General features: G+C 55.7%; 1 protein-coding gene across 1 annotated transcript in view; it reads left to right on the top strand.

The window, feature by feature from the left end:
* LOC125112069 (guanylate cyclase D-like) overlaps nucleotides 1–20,654 on the top strand; it is a 72,805-nt gene that overhangs the window by 38,143 nt on the left and 14,008 nt on the right. Inside the window, exons 6-16 of the mRNA XM_047754329.1 lie at nucleotides 1,695–1,987; nucleotides 3,066–3,420; nucleotides 7,165–7,249; nucleotides 7,950–8,043; nucleotides 8,136–8,264; nucleotides 9,420–9,500; nucleotides 12,575–12,751; nucleotides 12,961–13,117; nucleotides 13,388–13,537; nucleotides 16,874–17,022; nucleotides 20,106–20,275. Of these exons, the coding sequence (XP_047610285.1) occupies nucleotides 1,695–1,987; nucleotides 3,066–3,420; nucleotides 7,165–7,249; nucleotides 7,950–8,043; nucleotides 8,136–8,264; nucleotides 9,420–9,500; nucleotides 12,575–12,751; nucleotides 12,961–13,117; nucleotides 13,388–13,537; nucleotides 16,874–17,022; nucleotides 20,106–20,275 (1,840 nt within the window). The remainder of the gene's footprint in view (nucleotides 1–1,694; nucleotides 1,988–3,065; nucleotides 3,421–7,164; nucleotides 7,250–7,949; nucleotides 8,044–8,135; nucleotides 8,265–9,419; nucleotides 9,501–12,574; nucleotides 12,752–12,960; nucleotides 13,118–13,387; nucleotides 13,538–16,873; nucleotides 17,023–20,105; nucleotides 20,276–20,654) is intronic.

Here is a 20,654-nt window from a genome sequence, read left to right as displayed (position 1 = left end):
CTCAGGGAAAGAAGCCAGACATGAAAGCCTGCATATTGTTCAATTCCATTGACCTGAAATGTCCAGAAGAGGCACATGCATAGAAACAGAAAGCAGCTCAGAGGATGACTGGGGTTAGGGGGAGGGGGCACGAGGAGTGACCGCTGATGGGCACAGGATTTATTTGGGGGAGACGAATACGTTCTAGAATTAAACAGTGGTGATGGTTTCATACTATGTGTATTAAACTACCGAGTTACACACTTTTTAAAAGGTGAGTTTTATGGTATTTCAAATTATCGAAAATTTTAAGCAAATATTTCTTTCCTGTCACATGTTTTTTTCCCCTCTTCCTTCCTTCTTTCGTTCCTTTCTTCTAAACAATTTTTTAATTAAAGCATAGCTGATTTACAAACTTTCTTTTTTTTTGGTTGAAGTATAGTTCATTTATGATCTTGTGTTAGTTTAAGGAGTACAGCAAAATGATTTTTATATATTTAAATATATATTCTTTTCCCTAATAGGTTATTACAAAATATTGAGTATAGTTCTGTGCGTTATACTATATGTCCTTGTTGGCTATTTCATATATAGCATATATATATATATATATTTTTTTTTTTTTGGTCTTTTTAGGGCCACACCTGCAGCATGTGGAAGTTCCCAGGCTAGGGGTCTAAGCAGAGCTGTTGCTGTCGGCCTACACCACAACTACAGCAACGAAAGATCCAAGCCGCATCTGCGACCTACACCACAGCTCACGGCAATGCTGGATCCTCAACCCACTGAGCAAGGCCAGGGATCGAACCCTCAACCTCTTAGTTCCTAGTTGGATTCGTTTCGTCTGGGTCACCACAGGAACTCCTATTTCATATATAGTAAACTCCTAATATATCCCTTCCTTCCTCCCCTTCCCCTTTGGTAACTGTAAGTTTGTTTTCTGCCTCTGTGGGTCTATTTCTGTTTTGTCTGTAAGTTCATTTGTATCCTTTCTTTAAGATCCTACATATAAGTGAGATCATATGATATCTGTCTTTCTCTGCCTGGCTCCTTCACTTGTATAATCATCTCTAGGTCCCGCCATGTTGCTGCAAATGATAAATCATCTAAATTAAAAAAAAAAAATCTTAAAAAACGAAAAGACGATAAGCTGGAAGCCAGCCTGCCCAGATTCCAACCCTGGCTCTCTCACCCTGGGGCCTGTGTGTTCTAGGGCAACTCCTTAACCTCTCTGTGCCTTGGTTTCCTCCTCTGAAAGTAGAGGTCACGAAGAACATACTTTTCTGTGTTGTAAATTGCATGACGAAATGTTTCTCGAAGTACTTTAGGACAACACAGAGCAAGCCGTCAATAAATAGCAGCCATCGTCAGAGCCAGTGGGGTCGAGGGAGGGCGGAAAGTCGCTCACACCGATGTGCTGGGAAGGGTGGAAGAGAAATATTAACGCAAATGTATCCTCAGCGGAGAGGATTTTTTTTTTCCCCATTAGGTCAGTCACACCCAGATTTGGTGACCTTGGCTATTATCGCTGCAGGGGGAGCAGGAAAAGGAGAAAGTCCGCTTTTCCCTCGCACGGAGGGGCGGGGCATCAGAGGAGGCGGGGCATCAGAGGGGGCGGGGCATCAGATGGGGCGGGGCATCAGAGGGGGCGGAGTGGACCTTGAGCTCCTAGCCCCGCTCCCAGCCTCCGGGCTGAGCTTCCGCCTCTCCCCCAGGCGTGGTGCTGTGCATGCACTCGGCGCTCCTGGGCGGCTCTGAGCAGACGGCGCTGCTGAGCCGGGCGTGGGCCGGGGGCCTGGCGGACGGCAGGCTGGTCTTCCTGCCCTACGACACGCTGCTCTTCGCCTTGCCCTTCCGCAACCGCTCCTACCCGGCCCTGGGCGATGGCGGGGCCCTGCGGGAGGCCTACGATGCGGTGCTGACCGTCAGCCTGGAGTCCGGCGCGGCAGACAAGGCCTTCGAAGCGGCCGGTGCAGGCGGAGGGGCTGCGCGCCTGGACCCAGAGCAGGTGGGTCAGCGCGGCCCCTCGTGGGGCCCGGGGTGTGCGGCCGCGGGCCGGTGTGCAGGTGCTCTTCACCCAGGCGGGGCCTTCCCTGGGTGCATGACTGTGTGTACCTGTCTCTCTCTCATAGGTGTGTGTGCGTGTGAGTGTGTGTGTCTGTCTCGGGGCCTGATCATGTGAAGCTTTTTGTTGGGTTGGTTGGTTGGGTTTTTTTTTGCCTTTTAGGGCCCCACCCGCAGCATATGATTCCCAGGCTAGGGGTCCAATCTGAGCTGCAGCTGCCGGCCTACCTTGTAGCCACAGCAACGTGGGATCTGTCTGCCACCTACGCCACAGCTCAGGGCAGGGCTGGATCCCCACCCAGTGAGCAAGGCCAGGGATCGAACCTGCATCCTCATGGATACTAGTTGGATTCGTTTCCGCTGCACCACAACGGGAACGCCATAGTTTTGTGAGGCTTTGTAAATCAGGGTAAGGAGTCTGAACTTATCATAAATGAAAAGGGAGACCATCAGCAGAGCTGAAGTAAGAAAAGATTTGATTTCTGTTTTTTAAAGCCATGGTTTGGCTGCTTGATGGGGAGTGGTCTCAGGAGGGCCAGGGCAAGCAGAGAGGCCCTTAGGAGGCTCCTGTGTGGTTCAGGTGAGCAGTGAGGGGGGCTCGGCCCCAGGGGACAGGAGTTGAGGTAGGGAAAGTCAGTTGGATTGGGAATCGATTCTGAAATAAAGCCGAAAAGATTGGATGATGACCTGGAAGAGGGAATGAGAGGCGCTGGGATCCAGGAAGGTGCCAGGCTTGAGAACCTGGGCAGGTGGTCGTTCCATTTCCTGAAATTTGGGGGAGTGGGGTTTGGTGCAGTAGAGCCAGGAAGAACCCTACAGAACCCGGAGTTCTGTTTGGGACATACTGGGTGAGTTTGAGATGCCCATGTGGGGTGGCAGCTGCCACGATGGTGGTGGCCGAGGAGATGGCAAGGCTTCTGCGTGGGGACCGAGGTAGTGGACTAAAAGAAGGGCCAGGACTCAGAAATACCTGCGGGCTTATGCCCTGGGGTTCTGAGGTTGAGAGACCTTCTCTTTCACAGGTGTCCCCGCTCTTTGGAACCATCTACAATGCCGTTGTCCTGCTGGCACACGCCCTGAACCGCTCTGAGAGCCGTGGGCCAGGACTCTCAGGAGCCCCCTTAGGGGGCCACACAGCGTCTCTGGATGTGGCTGGTTTTAGCCAGAGGATCCAGACAGATGAGAAGGGCAGGAGGCTGGCTCAGTACGTCGTGTTGGACACAGATGGTCGGGGAAGCCAGCTGGTCCCCACTCACATCCTGGACACAGGCACGTGGCAGGTGCAGTCCCTGGGCAGGGCCACACACTTTCCAGGAGGCGTCCCTCTGGCACGTGACTCCAGCTGCTGGTTTGATCCCAACACGCTATGCATGAGAGGTAATTCATGTGTCCCTCCGTCTGTCTAATCCACCTTTCATTCACTCATGCATCCATCCATCCATCCATCATTCAGTCCCTCATGCATCCATCATTCATTCACTCATCCATCCATCATTCATTCACTCGTGCATCCATCATTCATTCACTCATGATCCATCCATTCATCTACCCATCCATCCACCCATCCACCACTCATTCACTCATCTATCCATCCATTCATCATTCATTCGCTCATGCATCCATCATTCATTCGCTCATGCATCCATCATTCATTCGCTCATGCATCCATCCATCCATCTACCCATACATTCAGCATTCATTCACTCATCCATCCAGCCATCATTCACTCATCCATCCATCCATCATTCATTCATTAAGGCTCTCCATGTGGACATTCAGGTGAGGGGAAGGAGCAGGAACAAGGAAGAGGCTTGACCCTCCATTGATAAGACTGAACCAAGGGTTGTTATGCCTCAGGGAAGACTAGCAAGGCCTCCCCTCAGCCAAGCAGAGCCAAAGCACTTACAGAGCCTGTTCCTAGCTCTCTGCCCTCCTAAACTACACTTCAGCCTTGTGACAAGGTCCTCCACATGTCCCAGTGGAAAAGTGAAGCTCAGAACAGTTAAGTGATTTGCCCAAGGTCACACAGGGAGCCCCTAGTCTATCGACTCCCAGTACAGAATTCCTTTTACCTCCTGACCACGGGAGAGTGTGAGACAGGAGGCCCACACGTTCTCATTCCTGCCATTCATCCACCCGGCCTCTCATCTTTGACAAAACTGCACAGACACACAAGCGCATCAGCAGAGATGAGTGCACACACACCTATATGTCTACACAAGTGCACCCCCAGCCCCAGATGCACACCTGGTTATTGTTACTGCTGGTGGTGGATGAATTTAGGTCTGGCCAGACTTGCTTACATCCCTGCCTGCCCCAAGCCTTCAGCAGCCACCCCATCCATACCTAGGCTCTGCTGCTCTTCCAGCTCCATCTCCCCACGCTTCTCCTCTTCACCTTTCCCCAAACACACCTGCCACCTTTTGGGCTTCCACGTGCACATGCATTTCCTCTTCCTAGAGTGCCCCCACCTTGCCTGGCTAAATCCTTCCTTTCCTTCCAGAACAGCTGCAGTCAGGGCTGGGGGGCCTTGCCTCTGTGTTTCCCACAGCCCCTGGGGCACAGCTTCGTAGGGTATGTGTCCTATGTTGAAAAGGACCCATGCCATCTCTCCCCAGACTGGTGGGCACTCATAAAAAGAAGCCTTTGCCTGTTTATTTACCCCTCTTTTCTTCCACAAATATGGATGGAGGACTTACTAGGTACCAGGCACTGTGCTCAGCCCCCGGGATGGAGGAGTGAATAAACCATGGTCCCTGCACTGGCTTAGAGCACCAGCCCTCACCCCCCACCCCCAGTAGAAGGTGAGCTGCATCACGGTGCTGGCAGTGACCGTGAACCTCATCTGCCATCGCATCTTCAATTCTTGGCACTGAGCTCAGCACCCAGGGGATGCTCCAGAAATGTTTGCTGATGGATTTGCTGAATGAAGGAAGGAACCCCTGTCAGAGCATGAGGTCTGCGAGCCAGGGCTGATGCAGGAGGAGTTTTGTAAAGGTTTCTTCCGGGCTCCTTCAGCCCCTGGCTGCGCCCATCATGGGTTTGACCACGTTGCGTGATGTTATCTCTGCTGCCCTTGTCTCCGCCACTAGACAGTAGCCCCTGGAGCGTGGAGCCTGAGGCTGGTCTTCAAGAGCATCGGCTCTGTGAGGCAGGGGACGATGTGTCCTTCAGGATCCTGCCACCTCTCAGTGTCCCCTCTTACTTGATGCTCTGATGCCTAGGTGGCATCTCCAATATGACATTATCTGAAATTGAACTCCTGGTCTGCCCAGCCTCCTCCCAGCGTCTTTCCCATTGCAGGCAGTGGCGATCGCAGCCTGCCCAAGGCTCCGGCACCCCCTCCTCACACCCCATGCCCAGCCTGTCAGCACACAGCTTTAGAATTTGCCCGCTTAAGGATCCGGTGTTGCCGTGAGCTGTGGTGTAGGTTGCAGATGCGGGTTGGATCCTGCGTTGCTGTGGCTCTGGCATGGGCTGGCAGCTACAGCTCCGATTAGACCCCTAGCCTGGGAAACTCCATATGCCGCAGGAGTGGCCCAAGAAATGGCAAAAAGACAAAAAAAAAAAAAAAAAGAATTTGCCCAGAACCAGGGCCCTACCCACCACTCCCCTGCCTCCTCTCTCATCCAGGTCCCCCTCTACCCCGCCATCTCTCACTGGATTACTCAGTGGCCTCCCAACAGGCCACTCTGCTCCTGCCCTTGTCCCTGGACCTCATCCAGGTTGGAGCAGGTTGGAGCATCCTCCGTCAAACAGCAGGAGGCTCTCCCTGCCCGGAGGCTGCAGAGGCTCCGTCTCACCCAGAGTGCAGCCAGAGCCCTCGCCGCCCTCGGCTTCCCTGCCCTCAGTCTTCGGCTCACTCTGCGCTGCCCTCCCGTTGAGCACACCAGCCACGCTCCTGCTTCAGAACCGCTGTGCTGGCCGCTCCCCAGCCCCGGCCCGCTTTCCTGTCTCTGCTTCTTCCCTCACTTCCTCCAGGTCGTGAGTTGAGCTGCCTTCTTAGGAGCCTGGGTGGGAGGCAAGGTGGGTGGTGGCTGGGAGCCCAGATGCCTGAGAAAAGCTGCCCGGGTGCCAGCCTAGGCTCTGCCCCTCACGGACTGTGGCCTGTCCCTCTCTTTGCTCTTCCATAAAATCGTGATCATGACCACCCGTCCTTCCCGAGGCTGTTGTGCAGAATAACAGGATTGAAATCCGTGACGTCCTTAGGATAGATGCTTAGTGCGCTGCGACGTAGAGCAGTTTAATAAGTCCTCCAAGGTGTTCACTGCGGCTCATGTTATCTGGACTCAACTCAGACTGGGGGAGGCTCCTCGGCGGGCAGACAGGCAGCTCTTGGCCTTCCGGAAAAGGGAGGAAGGGAGGGAGGCGAGGAAGAAGAAGGAAGGGATGGCCCCGCTCCTGTGGCAGTGGAGGTCAGCGTCCTTTCTTCAGAATGGGCCTGGCCTTTTGCCACCGGGCCAGCCCAGGCTGATGCTGGCCTTGCCCAAACGAAGTAGCCCTCCCCACCTTGCCCAGCAGTCCTAAGCGGCCTCTTCACACCCAGTCCTGAAAGGAGGGCCAAAGGGATATTGGATTCAGTGTAATGAGGGCTCTTCTAACAAAGTGAATGACATCAAAATTAGCTGCCAAAACAGGTAGTGAGCGGCCCATCCTGGGGGGTGTGCAAGACGTCGTGTATCATTGACAGGGATCCACAATTTTTATTCAGCCTCTTGCCTGTCCAGCACCTGTGTTAGGGGCCTAGGGACTCCGAGATGAGTCAGATACAGGCACTGCCTTCCAGCTGCTCTCAGTCTGGCGGGAAAGGGCCTGACATGCTGGCAGACAAGGGCCAGAGTGTGATCGGGACAGTGATGGGGTCCAAGCAGGGTCTGTGGGGCCTGGGAGGCCGGGAGCCTGTGATGAGAACCCCAGCAGCAGTGCGGGGAGTTGGCGTCCGTGTGTGATGACCAGACCACATGCAGGGCTTGGGTCTGGGGCCGTTCTGAGCCTCACCCCTGGGAGGGGGCTGGGCAGGGTTTGCGTCTCCATTTCCCAGAGGAGGCCCAGTAGTAGGGGCAGGAGTGAGTGAAGCGGCTGGCACCGGTGGGCCTCATGTCCTCCCTCGCTCTCCTGCAGGTGAGCAGCCCCCCGGCGGCCTCCTCGCTCTGGCCCTGGCCTGTGTCCTGCTGCTGGCTGGTGCGGCCCTTGCTGGCCTCACCAGGTGAGTCCCCGTGCGCCTGAGCCTGGCTTGGTCCCTGGGTCCCACCCCACAGGGCCTCTGAGCTGTGTACCCAGCCCTGGCCGCCCGCAGGGAGCTTCCCCAGCCTTCATCCCAGACCTCAGGACCCCCCTGCGCGCCTGTCCATCCTGAAGCCTCGGCCAGGGCTCTGTCAAGGCCAGTGTGCCTCCCAGGAGATCCTTTGGAGACTCGGGGAAAAAGCCTGGGATCTTGGACAGGACTCTGTCCTCCCTGAGCTTCGGGCTACACGTCTGTGCAGTGAGGGTTTGGCCAGGGTGATCCCTGGGGCCCTTCAACTTTGCAAACAATTCTTCCTGGGTCCGAGGTCCTCTGGGCTCCCTGAGCCTCAGCCACATCCAGAAGGGGCAACCCTCCACCCCCAGCCCTTACCCGAGGGTCTCAGCGCCCCGGGAGGCCGCCAGGCGAGCTGAAAACACCGAGGGTGGGGACCAGCAGGCACATCAGGCCTCGGGTCCAGCCCTGAGCGGGTCCGAGGGCCTCTGTGGGGGACAGTGCTCGGGGGTGGCCTCTCAGCCCAGCTGGGGCTGATGGGGAGACGGGAGGGGAAACCGAGTGGGCAGGAGGGTTCTGGGTCAGAGGCAGGTCCAGGGAGCCATTCGCGGGGGTGGGGGGGGTGGTATTGGCACCACTTTCCCTGTCTTGCTCTTTCTCTCACCTCCAGGTTGGGCATCCAGCAGCTGCAGCTGGTGCGGGGCCCCCACCGGATCCTGCTGACAGCCCAGCTCACCTTCATCCACCGGCCCCCTAGCAGACGGGTGGGTGGGGCAGGCACCGGGCTGGGGGGGGGGAGTGGGGGGGCAGTGGCCTGAGGCCGGTCTGGGCCCTTGACTGCACCTGCCCGCTCCAGAGGCTACACGTGGACAATGCCAGTGAGTCAAGAAGCGTGGCGGATGGTGGGAGCCTGACATCAGCAGCCCAGGGGTCGGCAAGGAGCCTGCCAGCCCCCCTGGAGCCCACCAGCGTGGCTCTGTTCCAGGTAAGGGCCCCTGCCACCCCCCAGGCCCAGGTTCTGGGGCAGGTGTCATCCGTTTGGGAGAAGCTGAGGGAGCCCATAGCCTCTCGGGCCTCTGTGTGCCCCACTCCTGCCACAGAATGGGAAACAGGCCGGGGGAGGGACACTGACTTTTCCAGGTCCCACAGTAAGTTGGTGGCAGGATTCCCAGCCCCCGGTCACACGTGCTTTGTGACCTGACCTTGGGTCACTCCTTGGCCACTTGGGCCTGGGCGCTGCCAGCATGGTCACCCTCCTGCCTGCTTCTTCCAAGGGCCTGAGGCCCTGAAATGCAGGGCAGCACCCAGCCCTGGACAGCCAGCCTCCAGGCAGAGCCTGGGCCACCAGCCGATAGGGAGGCTGGAAGGTCAGAAGTCAGAGCCACTGTGACTTCTCGGGAGCTGTGTTCTAGATGCATCAGCTGACGGATGCTGACTCTCCCGGGTCTGGCGGCCCAGGAGCCGGGCTGATGGTTTCCACGGGAACCATGGGAATCTCTGGCTCCTTCTTTTCCACCTTCCTCCTTGGGGCAGCCCATCTTGTTTTGTTTTGTCTCGTGGCTGAAGGGAGGCTTTAATGGGGAGCGTGTTTTATCTGCTCCCCTGAGTGCGCTGCGGGCCAGGCTGAGCAGGAAGGAAGAGAGGGCTAAGGCGACAGCCGGCTCTGGGCGAGGACCCCAGCCTGAGGCCTCTGCCTGTCCCCCCTCCCCGCCCCAGAGCCCCCAGGTGATGGAGCTCCCCTCACTTCACTGGGTCTGGGGTGTCCTAGGGACCTGAGGCCTGCAGATTAAAGCTGACCTCGGGGCATGGAGCTCACACGCTTTCTATCCACCGTCTGTTAGCCCTCGAGTCTGGGTGGGGTTGCCGTCCTCACTTTACGGAATTGGGACTTGAGGCTCAGAGACGTCAAGTCCCTTGTGCAAAGTCACAGAGCTAGAAGGTGGTGGAGTTAAGACTGCAAATCAAGCCTGTCCGCCAAAGGAGACGAAGTCTGACCTTCATTTCTGCTGGCCAGGGTCTCCCTGGCCTGAGGCGCACAGAAAAAGCACGTTTATGGGGAAGAAGCTGCGGCAGAGACAGGCTGAGGGATTTACGCGAGTTGGGGGCCAGTAGCAGGGAGTTCTTGTCTTTTCTTAAACAGGGGGAGTGGGTGTGGCTGAAGAAGTTTGAAGCTGGAACAGCCCCTGAGCTGCGGCCGAGCTGCCTCAGCCTCCTGAGAAAGGTAGGGCTGCCGCGGGGCTGTGAGACCCCACTGGTTGGGATTGGCCGCTACTCAATGGGGAAGCGTCTAGCCTCCAAGAAGGAAGTGCTCCGGAGTTCCCTGGCAGCCTGTTGGGTTAAGGGATCTGTGGTCACTGCTGTGGCGTGGGTTTGATCCCAGGCCCGGGGAACGTCTGCATGCCGTGGGTGTGGCCAAAAAAAGAGGAGGTGCTTCCTGTCCTCATGCTCCCTGCCCCACGGCCAGCACTTCATCACAGCTACGGCATTACTGTCACTGTCGTACACCAGTGTCCCCAAAGTCACATCCCCCTATGATCACCACCACGACGCCCAGGGGCACAGTCCCCTCCATCGCTGTCATGGCATGGCATAATTGGCAACGCGGAAGGACCTCATCATGTACCCTCCATCCCTTCCCGCATCCATTCATTTGTCCACTATTTTTTTTTTGTCTTGTCTTTTTGGGGCTGCACCCGCAGCATATGGAGGTTCCCAGGCTAGGGGTCTAATTGGAGCTGTAGCTGCCATCCTACACCACAGCCGCAGCAATGCCAGATCCGAGCCATGTCTGCAACCTACACCACAGCTCATGGCAACACCGGAACCTCAACCCACTGAGTGAGGCCAGGGATCGAACCAGTACCCTCATGGTTCCTAGTCGGAATCATTTCCTCTGCGCCACAATGGGAACTCTCGTTTGTCCACTATTTATCAAGCACCATCTATGCTCTGGGCTTCGGAGACATAGCAGAAAAGAGAAAAGAGAGACAGGGTTCCTCCCCCAGGGAGCTTTCAGTCACTTGTCATCACTACCCACATAAACCCCTTCACCCTCAAAATTGTCACCATCCTGCAGAGCACTGTGGGGTGGAGGACAGAGCATAAGATTTGAGTCCGGAAGATCCCAGAGGGAGCCCTGCCACCACGGCATGCTCAGCTTTCCTGTAAAATGGAGCTAATGAAATCCACCCCCCGGGGCAATTATGAGGATTGGAGAGAATATATGAGACAACCTAGAAATGTCTCTGGCCAATCAAGGACCCTTGGTAAACGGTGAATTTTATTATCACTTCCCACATCACGACAGTCTAAAATCAGATTCACGGAGATGAGTGATGGGCGGTCAGGTTAGGCATTTCCCAGTGGGCATCTTGCCACTAGCGTGTGTTGATGGGGCCAGAGGACTTTGGAAATTCCATGGCTTAGACGCAGATGTCTCAGAACCTTTAATGTGCTGTTGGGGTTCTCTCTGACCCTGTCAACAGCTTATCCCAAAATGTAGTGGCTTAAAACAACAACTGTCTTATAATCTCTTACAACTTTGTGGGTAGGAAATTCGAGCAGGGCTCAGCCCTGCAGTTCTTCATTCTGCTGGGCCTTGGGTGGGGGTCCCTCAGTGGTTTTCAGCTTGTACATGGGCTGTCAGTGGTTGGCCCTCGGGCCAAATCAAGCCCACGGCCTGTTTTGTACATAAGTTTTCCTGGAACGCAGCCATGTTTATGCAACTGTCTATGGCTGCATTCATGCTGAAACGGCAGAAGGGAGGATTGTGGCAGAGACTTCGAGGCCCTCAAAGCCTGAAATATTTACCATCTGGACTTGTACAGAAAATCGTGCTGACCCTCCGTCCAGAGGGCCTCCATGGCTTCATTTGTGCTTGGTGCCTTGGTTGGGTGGTTGGAGAGGAGGCCCAGCAGGATCGGCCTTCCCGCTCTGAGTCGCCTCTGGGTCTCTCCACGTGGTCTCCCCATTCTGGCGACTCAGGGTAGAGGGACTTCTTATGACCATTCAGGCCTCCCCCAGAGAGGCCTCCCCCAGAGAGGCCTCAAAGAAAGAGGAAACGAGAGCCATCAGTCTCCTAAGACCTGGGCCCCAAGCACACACGACCACTTTCATCATGTTTTGTTGGTTGCAATGTCACAGAACCCACTCAGATTCAAAGGGAGGGGTCAGAAGCCCAATCTCTCTTTTTTGGGGGGCCACGCCCACGGCATGCAGAAGTTCCTGGGCCAGGGATCAAATTTAGCAACCCGAGCCACAGCAGTGACAATGCTGGATCCTTAATCTGCTGAGCCACGAGGGAACTCCAGAGGGCCAATCTCTTGATGGCAGGAGTGTTCAAGGACTTGAGGCCATTCTTAGCTCACCGCATATGTGAATAAGCATGTGACCCCTGAACTGTCTTTGTGAGGAAGGCTGTGCTGGACAATCGTTCCATCTTTCTTGCTTGGCCAAATGCTAGCCTCGCTGGCTGGGCTCATGATTTCTGACCTGCTGGGCTGCTTTCGGCTTGTGCCTGACCCCTTCTGTTCTTCTTCTCATTAGTTTCTGAGTCTTGAGGGAGAGAATTTGCACAGCTTTCAAGTCCATAGTGTCGTTTGGGTTGGGAATGAGCCCGAATCCCTATTCTGTGGAGTTGGCTACAGCTGAGTCACTTATTCATGATGCTTCTACTTGCTGGTTTCACTGGCTCATTCATCCACTCATCTGCTCACCCATCCATCCATCCATCATCCATCCATCCATCCATTCATCATCCATCCATCCATCCATTTATTCATCATCCATCCATCCATCCATTCATCATCCATCCATCCATCATCCATCCATCCATCCATCCATTCATCATCCATCCATCCATCCATTTATTCATCATCCATCCATCCATCCATCATCCATCCATCCATCCATCATCCATCCATCCATCATCCATCAATCCATCCATCCATTCATCATCCATCCATCCATCCATTCATCATCCATCCATCCATTCATCATCCATCCATCCATCCATTTATTCATCATCCATCCATCCATCCATTCATCATCCATCCATCCATCATCCATCCATCCATCCATTTATTCATCATCCATCCATTCGCTATCCATCCATCCATCCATTCATCATCCATCCATCCAGCCATTCATCATCCATCCATCCATCTGTCCATCCACCAATCACATGCATCCGGCATTTCTGATGCCTCTCCGTGTTCGACCCTGTGCCAGGCGCTCAGTAGAGGATCATGTCTGGTCCAGTCTTGGAGGCTGCTAAGGTTCCCATTGCCCCTGCAGATGCGGGAGCTGCGGCATGAGAACGTTACTGCCTTCCTGGGCTTCTTCGTGGCCCCTGGGGTCAGTGCTCTGGCGTTGGAGTACTGTGCCCGGGGCAGCCTGGAGGATCTGCTGCGGAATGAGGCTCTGCGGCTGGACTGGACCTTCAACGCCTCCCTGCTGCTGGATTTGATCCGTGTGAGAACCTTTTCCAGGCCTGGAGCTGTGAGAGGCAAGGGGGATGGAAGGGGGACAAGAGATGCTCAGATCTTCCCCAGGCCTGGGCTCTTTCCACTTTGTCTAACTGAGAAAAATCTGTGTGGCAAAGGGTGGGGGGAGGCAGGAAGGTTTCCTGGGGTCCCTTTCATTCACCGCAGACCGAAGGGACCCCCACGATTCCACTCCAGGGGGTGCGGTACCTGCACCAGCGGCATTTCCCGCACGGCCGCCTCGAGTCCAGAAACTGTGTGGTGGACAGACGCTTTGTGCTAAAGGTCACTGACCACGGTTACGTGGCGCTGCTGGACACTCAGCGGGCTCCCCGCCCCCGGCCAGCCCCAGAAGGTCAGCTCAGGGTGGGCAGGGGGCTGCCAGTAGGTTCTGAAGCTTCTGTTTGTGAGGCGGGGGACCCCTCGAGCATGGTCTGTGGTGTGACCTTGAGCTGATGGCTTTTTCTCTTGGAGCCTCAGGACCCTGACCTGTGAATCGGGGAGAACAGAAGCAGCTCCCTCCTCCGGGGCTGTGGGGACAGGGCAGTGACACCCCAGGTGTGAAGCACGCGCCCAGCTTGGGCAGCTTGAGCGGCCAACAGTGTGGCCTGCCCTGTGATTGCAGAACTGCTGTGGACGGCTCCGGAGCTGCTGCGGGGGCCCGGGCCCCCCGGGCGGGACACCCTCAAAGGGGACTCGTTCAGTGTAGGCATCATCCTGCAGGAGGTGCTGACTCGGGGCCCGCCCTACGGCTCCTCTGGCCTCTCAGCCGGAGGTAAGCATCCTCCTCCTCCGTCCTTGGCCTGTCCCTGGCTGAGTCCCCACATAGTTGACGAGCTCCGCGACCATCAGGAAGTGGGGGCCTGAAAATAACCACCCAGACAATCGCCTGCTTTGTCTATGAGAGTTGGGTGTCTTTGGCTTAAGCCGGGCTGCCTTCAGCAGCTCTGCCAGCACGGCAGCTGAGCGGCTTCTGGGCCAGAGGCATTGGGTTTCTGGGTGAAAGCCCAACTCCCTCCTTCCTCTCCCAGTGTCACTGCCACGTCCAGAGGCACTCATGCCCTAACCTCTCCCCCACCCCCCGCCGCCCCACTGCTGCTCTGCACAGACTGTGTCTATATGGACCTCAGTGCTTTCCCTGTAGCTTTTCCCGCTTGCTTACTACGTGACCTCACACAAATCACTTAGCCTCTCCGAGCCTCGGTTTTCCCATCTGTATAGTGGGAATCAAATTTTGAAACGTGTCTGACACCCAGTCCACGTGTGATGTGGCCAGTCTGCTCGGCCCTGGGAGGTGGGGGGGAGGGGCTTGTGTCTCGGCCTGAGCGGGGCTCCTTTCAGAGCATCTTTGTCCCCACGCTTTGTCCCCACATCTTTGTCCCCTCGCCTCCGCCATCATCACCTGCTCTTAGATATTTTCTCTTCTGACCCAGTGCCAGGACCCAGCTTTGAAAACCTTCCCCTCCCCTGTGTTCTCTGTCAGAGCTCCCTGGTCCCTAGGCTGCTCCTCCAGTTGTCCCCCTGCTGCTTCTGTCCCCTTGTCCTGCCGATGCGCTGCAGCTCGGCCCACGGTGCAGGCGGTGACAGAGCAGAGCCCAGCTACCCTCCCACCCCCCATGGATCATCCTCAGCTCACAGGGAGGCCCAGCCTCGCTTCTTTTCTCCACCAAAGCACTGCTCGGCGATAACGAGCATTCCAGCCCCCGCATTTAGGAGGTGGAGGAGTGGGGGGGAGGGGGCTGGGTCGGGCCATTTGTCTAACACTCCTCCGTTGCCCCCCTGCCTCCCACTGCTGCCGGATCTGCCTGCTGAGAGAGGGGGACCAGGCCAGGGGGATCGGCAAGTTGCCACAGGGCCCTTCAGACCGGGGCTCCTCAGGCTTTAGGGACCAGGTCTGGAACCCCAGGGCCACTCCCGGCTTGGGCCCTCAGTCCCGGACCTGCTCCTTCCTGGCTGCGCTCCTCCTGGTTTCTGGGAGTAAAATGCCAATGTCTTTGGGGGTCACGGACGTAATCCCAGCTCCACACCAAGTCACCTCATAACCCCCTTTAGGCGCTGTGCCTCAGTTTTCTCATCCGTAAAGTGGGCACCATGATGCCTGCCTCCCAGAGTATGTGAGGATTGGTGAAATGCTTTAGACAAAATGCCTGGCACGCGGTGGGCCTGGGGGCTGGGGGTTTAGGGTGTGCTAACGGGAAGCCCGGGTTCTCTCCTGACTCTTCTGCTTAGAGGCAGACTTGCTCCTAGAAGCAGCATTACGTAAGCTCCTGTGTGTGTGTGTGTAGAGAGAATACCTGTAGTTTCCAAAGCGCTGTCATCTGCATTGTTCCACTGGTCCATCCTGGGTGGGGGAAGTGCAGTCTTTTCAGAGATGAAGGAACTGAGGCTCAGGGAAGGGAAGGGACTCCCCGTGGGCTTTGCATGAGCTCCGTGCTCCTGCCCTAAATCTCCTGGACTCATCCACAGAGCCTCCCCTCAGCCGCCGGCAGGGCCGACCCATCACCACGACACACTGGGTGTGGACAGTGGGCCCAGGGTGGGCAAGGAACAAGAGACCCGGCCTGGTCTGGGCCAGCGGTGCCCAGCTTGCTGTGAGGCCGCCACTCTAATGACAAAGAAAGTCTGGAGCCTCGCGTGCTACTATTTGACTTTTAATATCCCAAGACTGAGAAAATGCCCCAAGACAAAAATCTGCTCTGAAGTCAGCCACACTTTGAAATGGATTTGTGTTTTATTCATCACGACACCATCGTCTGAATCCTTTTGAGAAAGAGCTGGACGTGTGCGTGTGATGTGTTACTGGTTCCATCTGCACGCACTCCTTTGTAAGCACCTACGGCTTCCCAGACCCTCCCCCAGAGGCCCTCAGGGCCGGACGCCTACAGACAGGGAGCCTTTGGGCAGAGAAAAATCAGGCCCGGTTCTGGCATCTGCTTTCTACCGGCCCTGTGGCTGTGGGTGACCTACTTCATCCCTGGGAACCTCAGTTTCCCCGTCTGTAAAATGGGACAGTGGTTCACGAGCCACCCGCAACAAGGAGGCTGGCACGGGGAGATCCGGCAGAGGCTTCGAGCTTCCCACTGGCTCCAAGGAAGAATCCCAGGCCTCAGACACTGACCTGCTCTACCTCTAGCCGCCTTAAGAGGTCTGTGCTGTTATGATGCCCTTTTGACAGGCGAGGCAACCCGAGACTCACCGGTGGCAGAACTTGTGCAGAACGTAAGTGGTGATCTCGCAGTCCCTTCCTGCACCGCCGAGCGCCTGAGCTTGGTACCCAGGCTCTCCTCCTCCAGATGCACCTGTGCATCCTCAGCTCCCCCAGGCTCCCCTCCAGCTTCCTGAGTCGGGGTTATTTCCATCCGTGGTTAGCTGGCGACCCCGAGGTTCAGAGTGATGGATGGTAGGTGGCAGAGACGGAGCTGGAAGGCTCTGATCTGTCTGATCTTGACTTTGTGTCTGGTCTTTATCATGTTGGGGCGGGGACACGAAGGTCCACAGCAGGGGTGGTCCTGGGAAAACCATCACCCTGATGGTGCTGATGAGAAGCAGCGTCTTGCTTCACACTGGCGGAGACTCGGCGCCAGAAGCCTCCAGGTGGCAGGGCTGAAAAGCCGCAGTGCCCGGGTCTTGAACCCTTTCGTGGGCACTGCTGGCAATGAAGCAACAGCAAGTGGTACAGGGTTCAGGGGTTGGGGTGAACTTACCAGGTGCCAGGTGCTAACATCTATCCTCTCCTCCCTTGGCACCTCGGCATCTCTCTCCAGAAGGCAGTTTTTTAAGCTCATTTCACAGATGGGGAGACTGAGGCACAGAGATCACTGTCTTGTCCACACCTCCTAGAGAGGTGGTGGCGGATCCAGAATTCAAGCCCTGCTCTCCTGGCTCCCCGGCTGAGACCCTTTCCCTGGCCACACTCTGGGGCGGATCCTGGACAGCAGCAAGCCTGGGTCCCCTGGCCAGCATGGTCCCCACAGGAGGACGGCCCAGGAATACCCTTAGCGCCTGAGACCTGCACCCCCACAGGCCCCCCGTGCCCTCTCTCTTATGATCCCAGGCCTGCCCCCTACCACCAGCCTCCTGGGGACCTCAGCCCACTCCGTGTTTGTTGCAGAAATCATCGGGAAGGTGGTGTCGCCCCCTCCCCTGTGCCGGCCACGGGTGTCTGCTGACCACGGGCCCCCCGAGTGCATCCAGCTGATGGGGCGGTGCTGGGAGGAGGCTCCAGAGGACAGACCCACCCTGGACCAGGTCTACACCCATGTCAGTGCCCCCAGAGGAGCTGGCTGCTTGCGAGAAACAGCAGACCAGTTCACCTCGCTAGCCCGCTGGGGGCCCCATGCTGTCCCAGGACCCGGAAACTCTGTGCAGAAAGGGGGCAGTGGACCCGCATCGTCACCCCTGAAGGTGGGGCCTGAGGTCTACCCTCGGAGGAAAGCTTTCTCAGAGCTGGGGGCCCGGGGACATTTGTCAGGTGCCTTCCTGGGCGCCACGCCCTGCGCTGGGTGCTGGGCTTACTTCATTTAACCCTCTTGATGGCCCTCCGAGGAAGCATTGTTACGACCTGGGCTCTATAGGAGAGAAATTGAGGCATGAAGAGGTTAAGGGACTTGCTAAAGTACTGAGAGAGTAAAGGCTGGGGCCGAATCGAGACCCAGGTTTGTCTGCAGAGCTGATGCGGGGAACCCAGCCCTGTCCCGGGCTTCCTGGCACCAGAGCAGAGGGGCCATTTGGGGCTGTGGAGGCAGCACGGGTTTCCTGATTCAGGGAGTGGATGGTGCCAGCAAGGGGGACCCCCCCCCCCCGCCCAGGGCTGCCTTGGGGACTGCAGCGGGAGGCGCCAGGCAAGCCTGTGCGGAGTTCACAGGATGGTGCTGGAGCATGTGGACCTGACTGAGCCAGCTAATGGCTCCCACAGGGCCAGCCCATCAAGCCTGAGGGACATCTTCACGCCTCCTGTTCCTGCCCTTCACCCCCCACCCCCGACAGTGGAACATTGCCAAGGACAGGCTCAGTGAGCGGGAGGGGCTGTCCAGACAGGTGAAGGGGGATCGAGAGGTAGGAAGGCAGGAGAAACACCCAGGCGTCTTCTGGAAAAGCCTCCCCACGTCCCTCTCTTCACACCTCTCCTCCCTTGCAGCTCTGGCATCAGGGGTGGTGTCCCATCTCACAGATGGGGCATCTGGACCTCGGAGCCCGTGAGCTCTCAGCGGCCACTGCGAGGGTGGGTGGCAGCGCTAGGATGGGCAGCCATCCTAGATACCAGGCTGGGGTCTTTTCAGGGATCAGAGATCGCCATGGCCAGTGAGGTGGGGGAGAAGGCTCTTGCCCTGAGTGAGGGGTGACGGTGGAAAAGAGCTTATCTAAGGCTCTTCGGGAGAGAAGGCAGAGGCAGCTCTATGGTGCCCCTTAGCTACTACTTGACCTTGGCCACGCTGATTGCACTGGTGAGCCTCAGCTGTCCTCAGATGATTCCTAGAAAGATTAACTCTGGTTTCACCTGACATATTGGTGTGACCATCCAGTGAAATAAGTAAGCAAAACCAAACCAAACCAAACAAAAAAGCAGTTCTCTGAGGAGAGAATGAGGTGAAAGAGCCCTGACCTTGAAGCCCGAATACTTGGGTCACGTTCCTCTAACATTCGCTGAGTACCAGCCAAAGCAATTAAGCAAGAAAATGAGTGTCGTAAAGGAAGGACGTGATTGTTTGTAGATACTCTGATTTCATTCCTGGGCGACCCAAGGGAAACAATGGGAAGCATATTCCGAATGATACAGTCATCTAGTGGGACGGCTGCTGATAAAATGAATGTATGATAGACCTCAGTTTGCCGCTCACTTCCTCCACTGTGTGGTCCTTGGCAAGCTGTACTTCCCAGATCTTTGCTCCGTCATTTATAAAGCGAGGGTCCTCCTTGCAGAGACGATTGTGCTTGGGGATCGTAGCTTCTTGTCCATGTTGCTGTCTCAAGGTCAGCAGCTGTCACAGCCATGACAACAGACCTCTAAAGCTTGTGCCTCTGCTTTTAATGGGCATAAAAAAACAAGTGCTTTTGGCGTTCCCGTTGTGGCTCAGTGGAAACAAATCCGACTGGTAACCATGAGGACCCGGATTCGATCCCTGGCCCCACTCAGTGGGTTAAAGATCTGGCATTGCCAAGAACTGTGGTGTAGGTCAGACTTGGCTTGGATCTGGCGTTGCTGTGGCTCTGGTGAAGGCCGGCAGCTGCAGCTCCAATTCGACCCCTAGTCTGGGAACCTCCAGATGCAGCAGGTGCGGCCCTGAAAAGACAAAAAAAGTGCTCTTCAGGGGCTTCTATCACTCCCCACCTTATAGGTATTTGCCTGAGAGAAGTAGGTTAGTACTGCACACCTACACACACACACACACACACACACACACACACACACACACACACACATGTCAAGATGCTGAGTGAAAGGAATTAACCCCTCCACTTTGATGAGCATTAATTTTGTTTCTCCAACCCACTGTACTTTGGGAAGGTACAAATCACATTGGGGAAAGTTCTAGGAAGTCTGCCTAGGGAACAGGCTGCCATATTTCCTACAGGGTTATTGCTGAAGGTACAGTTTTTAGCAACCTGTGAATGTCCTCTTACGAAGAGGTACTTCTCTGTGCTGAGCACTAGCAGCAGCTGTGTTCCTTTTGAGCAACTAGTCTAATAGGCCATTGTCTTATGGACGCCGTAGATTACATTATCAATATTTCCCTCTTTGCTTTGTTGCTAGGAAGCCCATATCCAAAACTGTGACCAAATTCCAGCATGCATATGGTTCAAAAGCATCAACCAATCCTGGCTTAACTTTTTTTAAACCTTCATTTTCCTCTGGTCTCAGTGTCCTTACGCAGGTAATATTTTATATCATAGGCATTTTTGTTGACTAAGAAGAGAAATAAAGAGGTAGATTAGACTGTATACATAAGTAACCAACATACATTGCTTCTATCTACGTACTCATCTCTTCGTCCACCCACCCATCCATCCATCCACCCACCCACCCACCCATCCATCCACTTTTCCTTAAGAACAAAGAATGGCCATGTCTCCATGTTTTTGTGAGAACCAGTGTGTTTGTTAATAGTGATGCAGTGCTGGGCATGGGTTCCTTTGCCAAGTTCTCTCCTTGCCCACCTGCCTCTACAGAACGAACCCATTTTTCCTCCTAGCTGCATCCCTTGTCTATTACATATGTGCTTCCCACCATCCAGCTCTTCGAGGCAGGGACTATGTCTGGTTCATTCCTGTGGTCCAGATTCTCTGCCTGAGAGCCAAGTGTGCTGACCTGCAGGGGCGAATTGGGATTTGCATTCCATTTTCAGTTCAAAAGCATCAACCAAGGCAAGAAGACCAGCGTTGCTGACTCTATGCTGTGGATGCTGGAGAAATATTCCCAGAACCTGGAGGACCTGATCCAGGAGCGGACTGAGGAGCTGGAGCTGGAGCTGGAGGGACAGAAGACGGAAAGATTGCTCTCTCAGACGCTCCCACTGTGAGTGGACTTGATTGTAACTCTAGCCTCATTGGCTCTGAGTATTGGGACCCGGGGCATAGGAAGTGCTCAGTAAATCTGGGTTCCATGATGCCATTCAATTCCTTCATTGTTTGTTTATCCAACATCTCTTCATAGAGCCCTTGTATGTATCCAGCACTGTGCTGGGCACGTGCGCATTGCATTTCTGCTGCTTCATTCCCTTGGGAACAAGGAGAGGGCACAGGGTCCCCCATCTGACTCCAGAGGATGTAACGTCCAGAGAGGGGGCAGGTATTTGCTGAAGGGGAGCCAGCACACCAGCAGACCTGCCCCAGATGCCCTGATACTCAACCCAGGATTTCCCCCAAATATCCTTCCCTCACTGCTAACTCACTCG

The sequence above is a fragment of the Phacochoerus africanus genome, chromosome 11 (assembly GCF_016906955.1).
Source record: "Phacochoerus africanus isolate WHEZ1 chromosome 11, ROS_Pafr_v1, whole genome shotgun sequence".
In the NCBI taxonomy this organism is placed as follows: domain Eukaryota; kingdom Metazoa; phylum Chordata; class Mammalia; order Artiodactyla; family Suidae; genus Phacochoerus; species Phacochoerus africanus.
The sequence above is the reverse complement of the archived record's forward strand: the minus strand, read 5'-3'. Positions and strand labels throughout refer to the sequence as shown.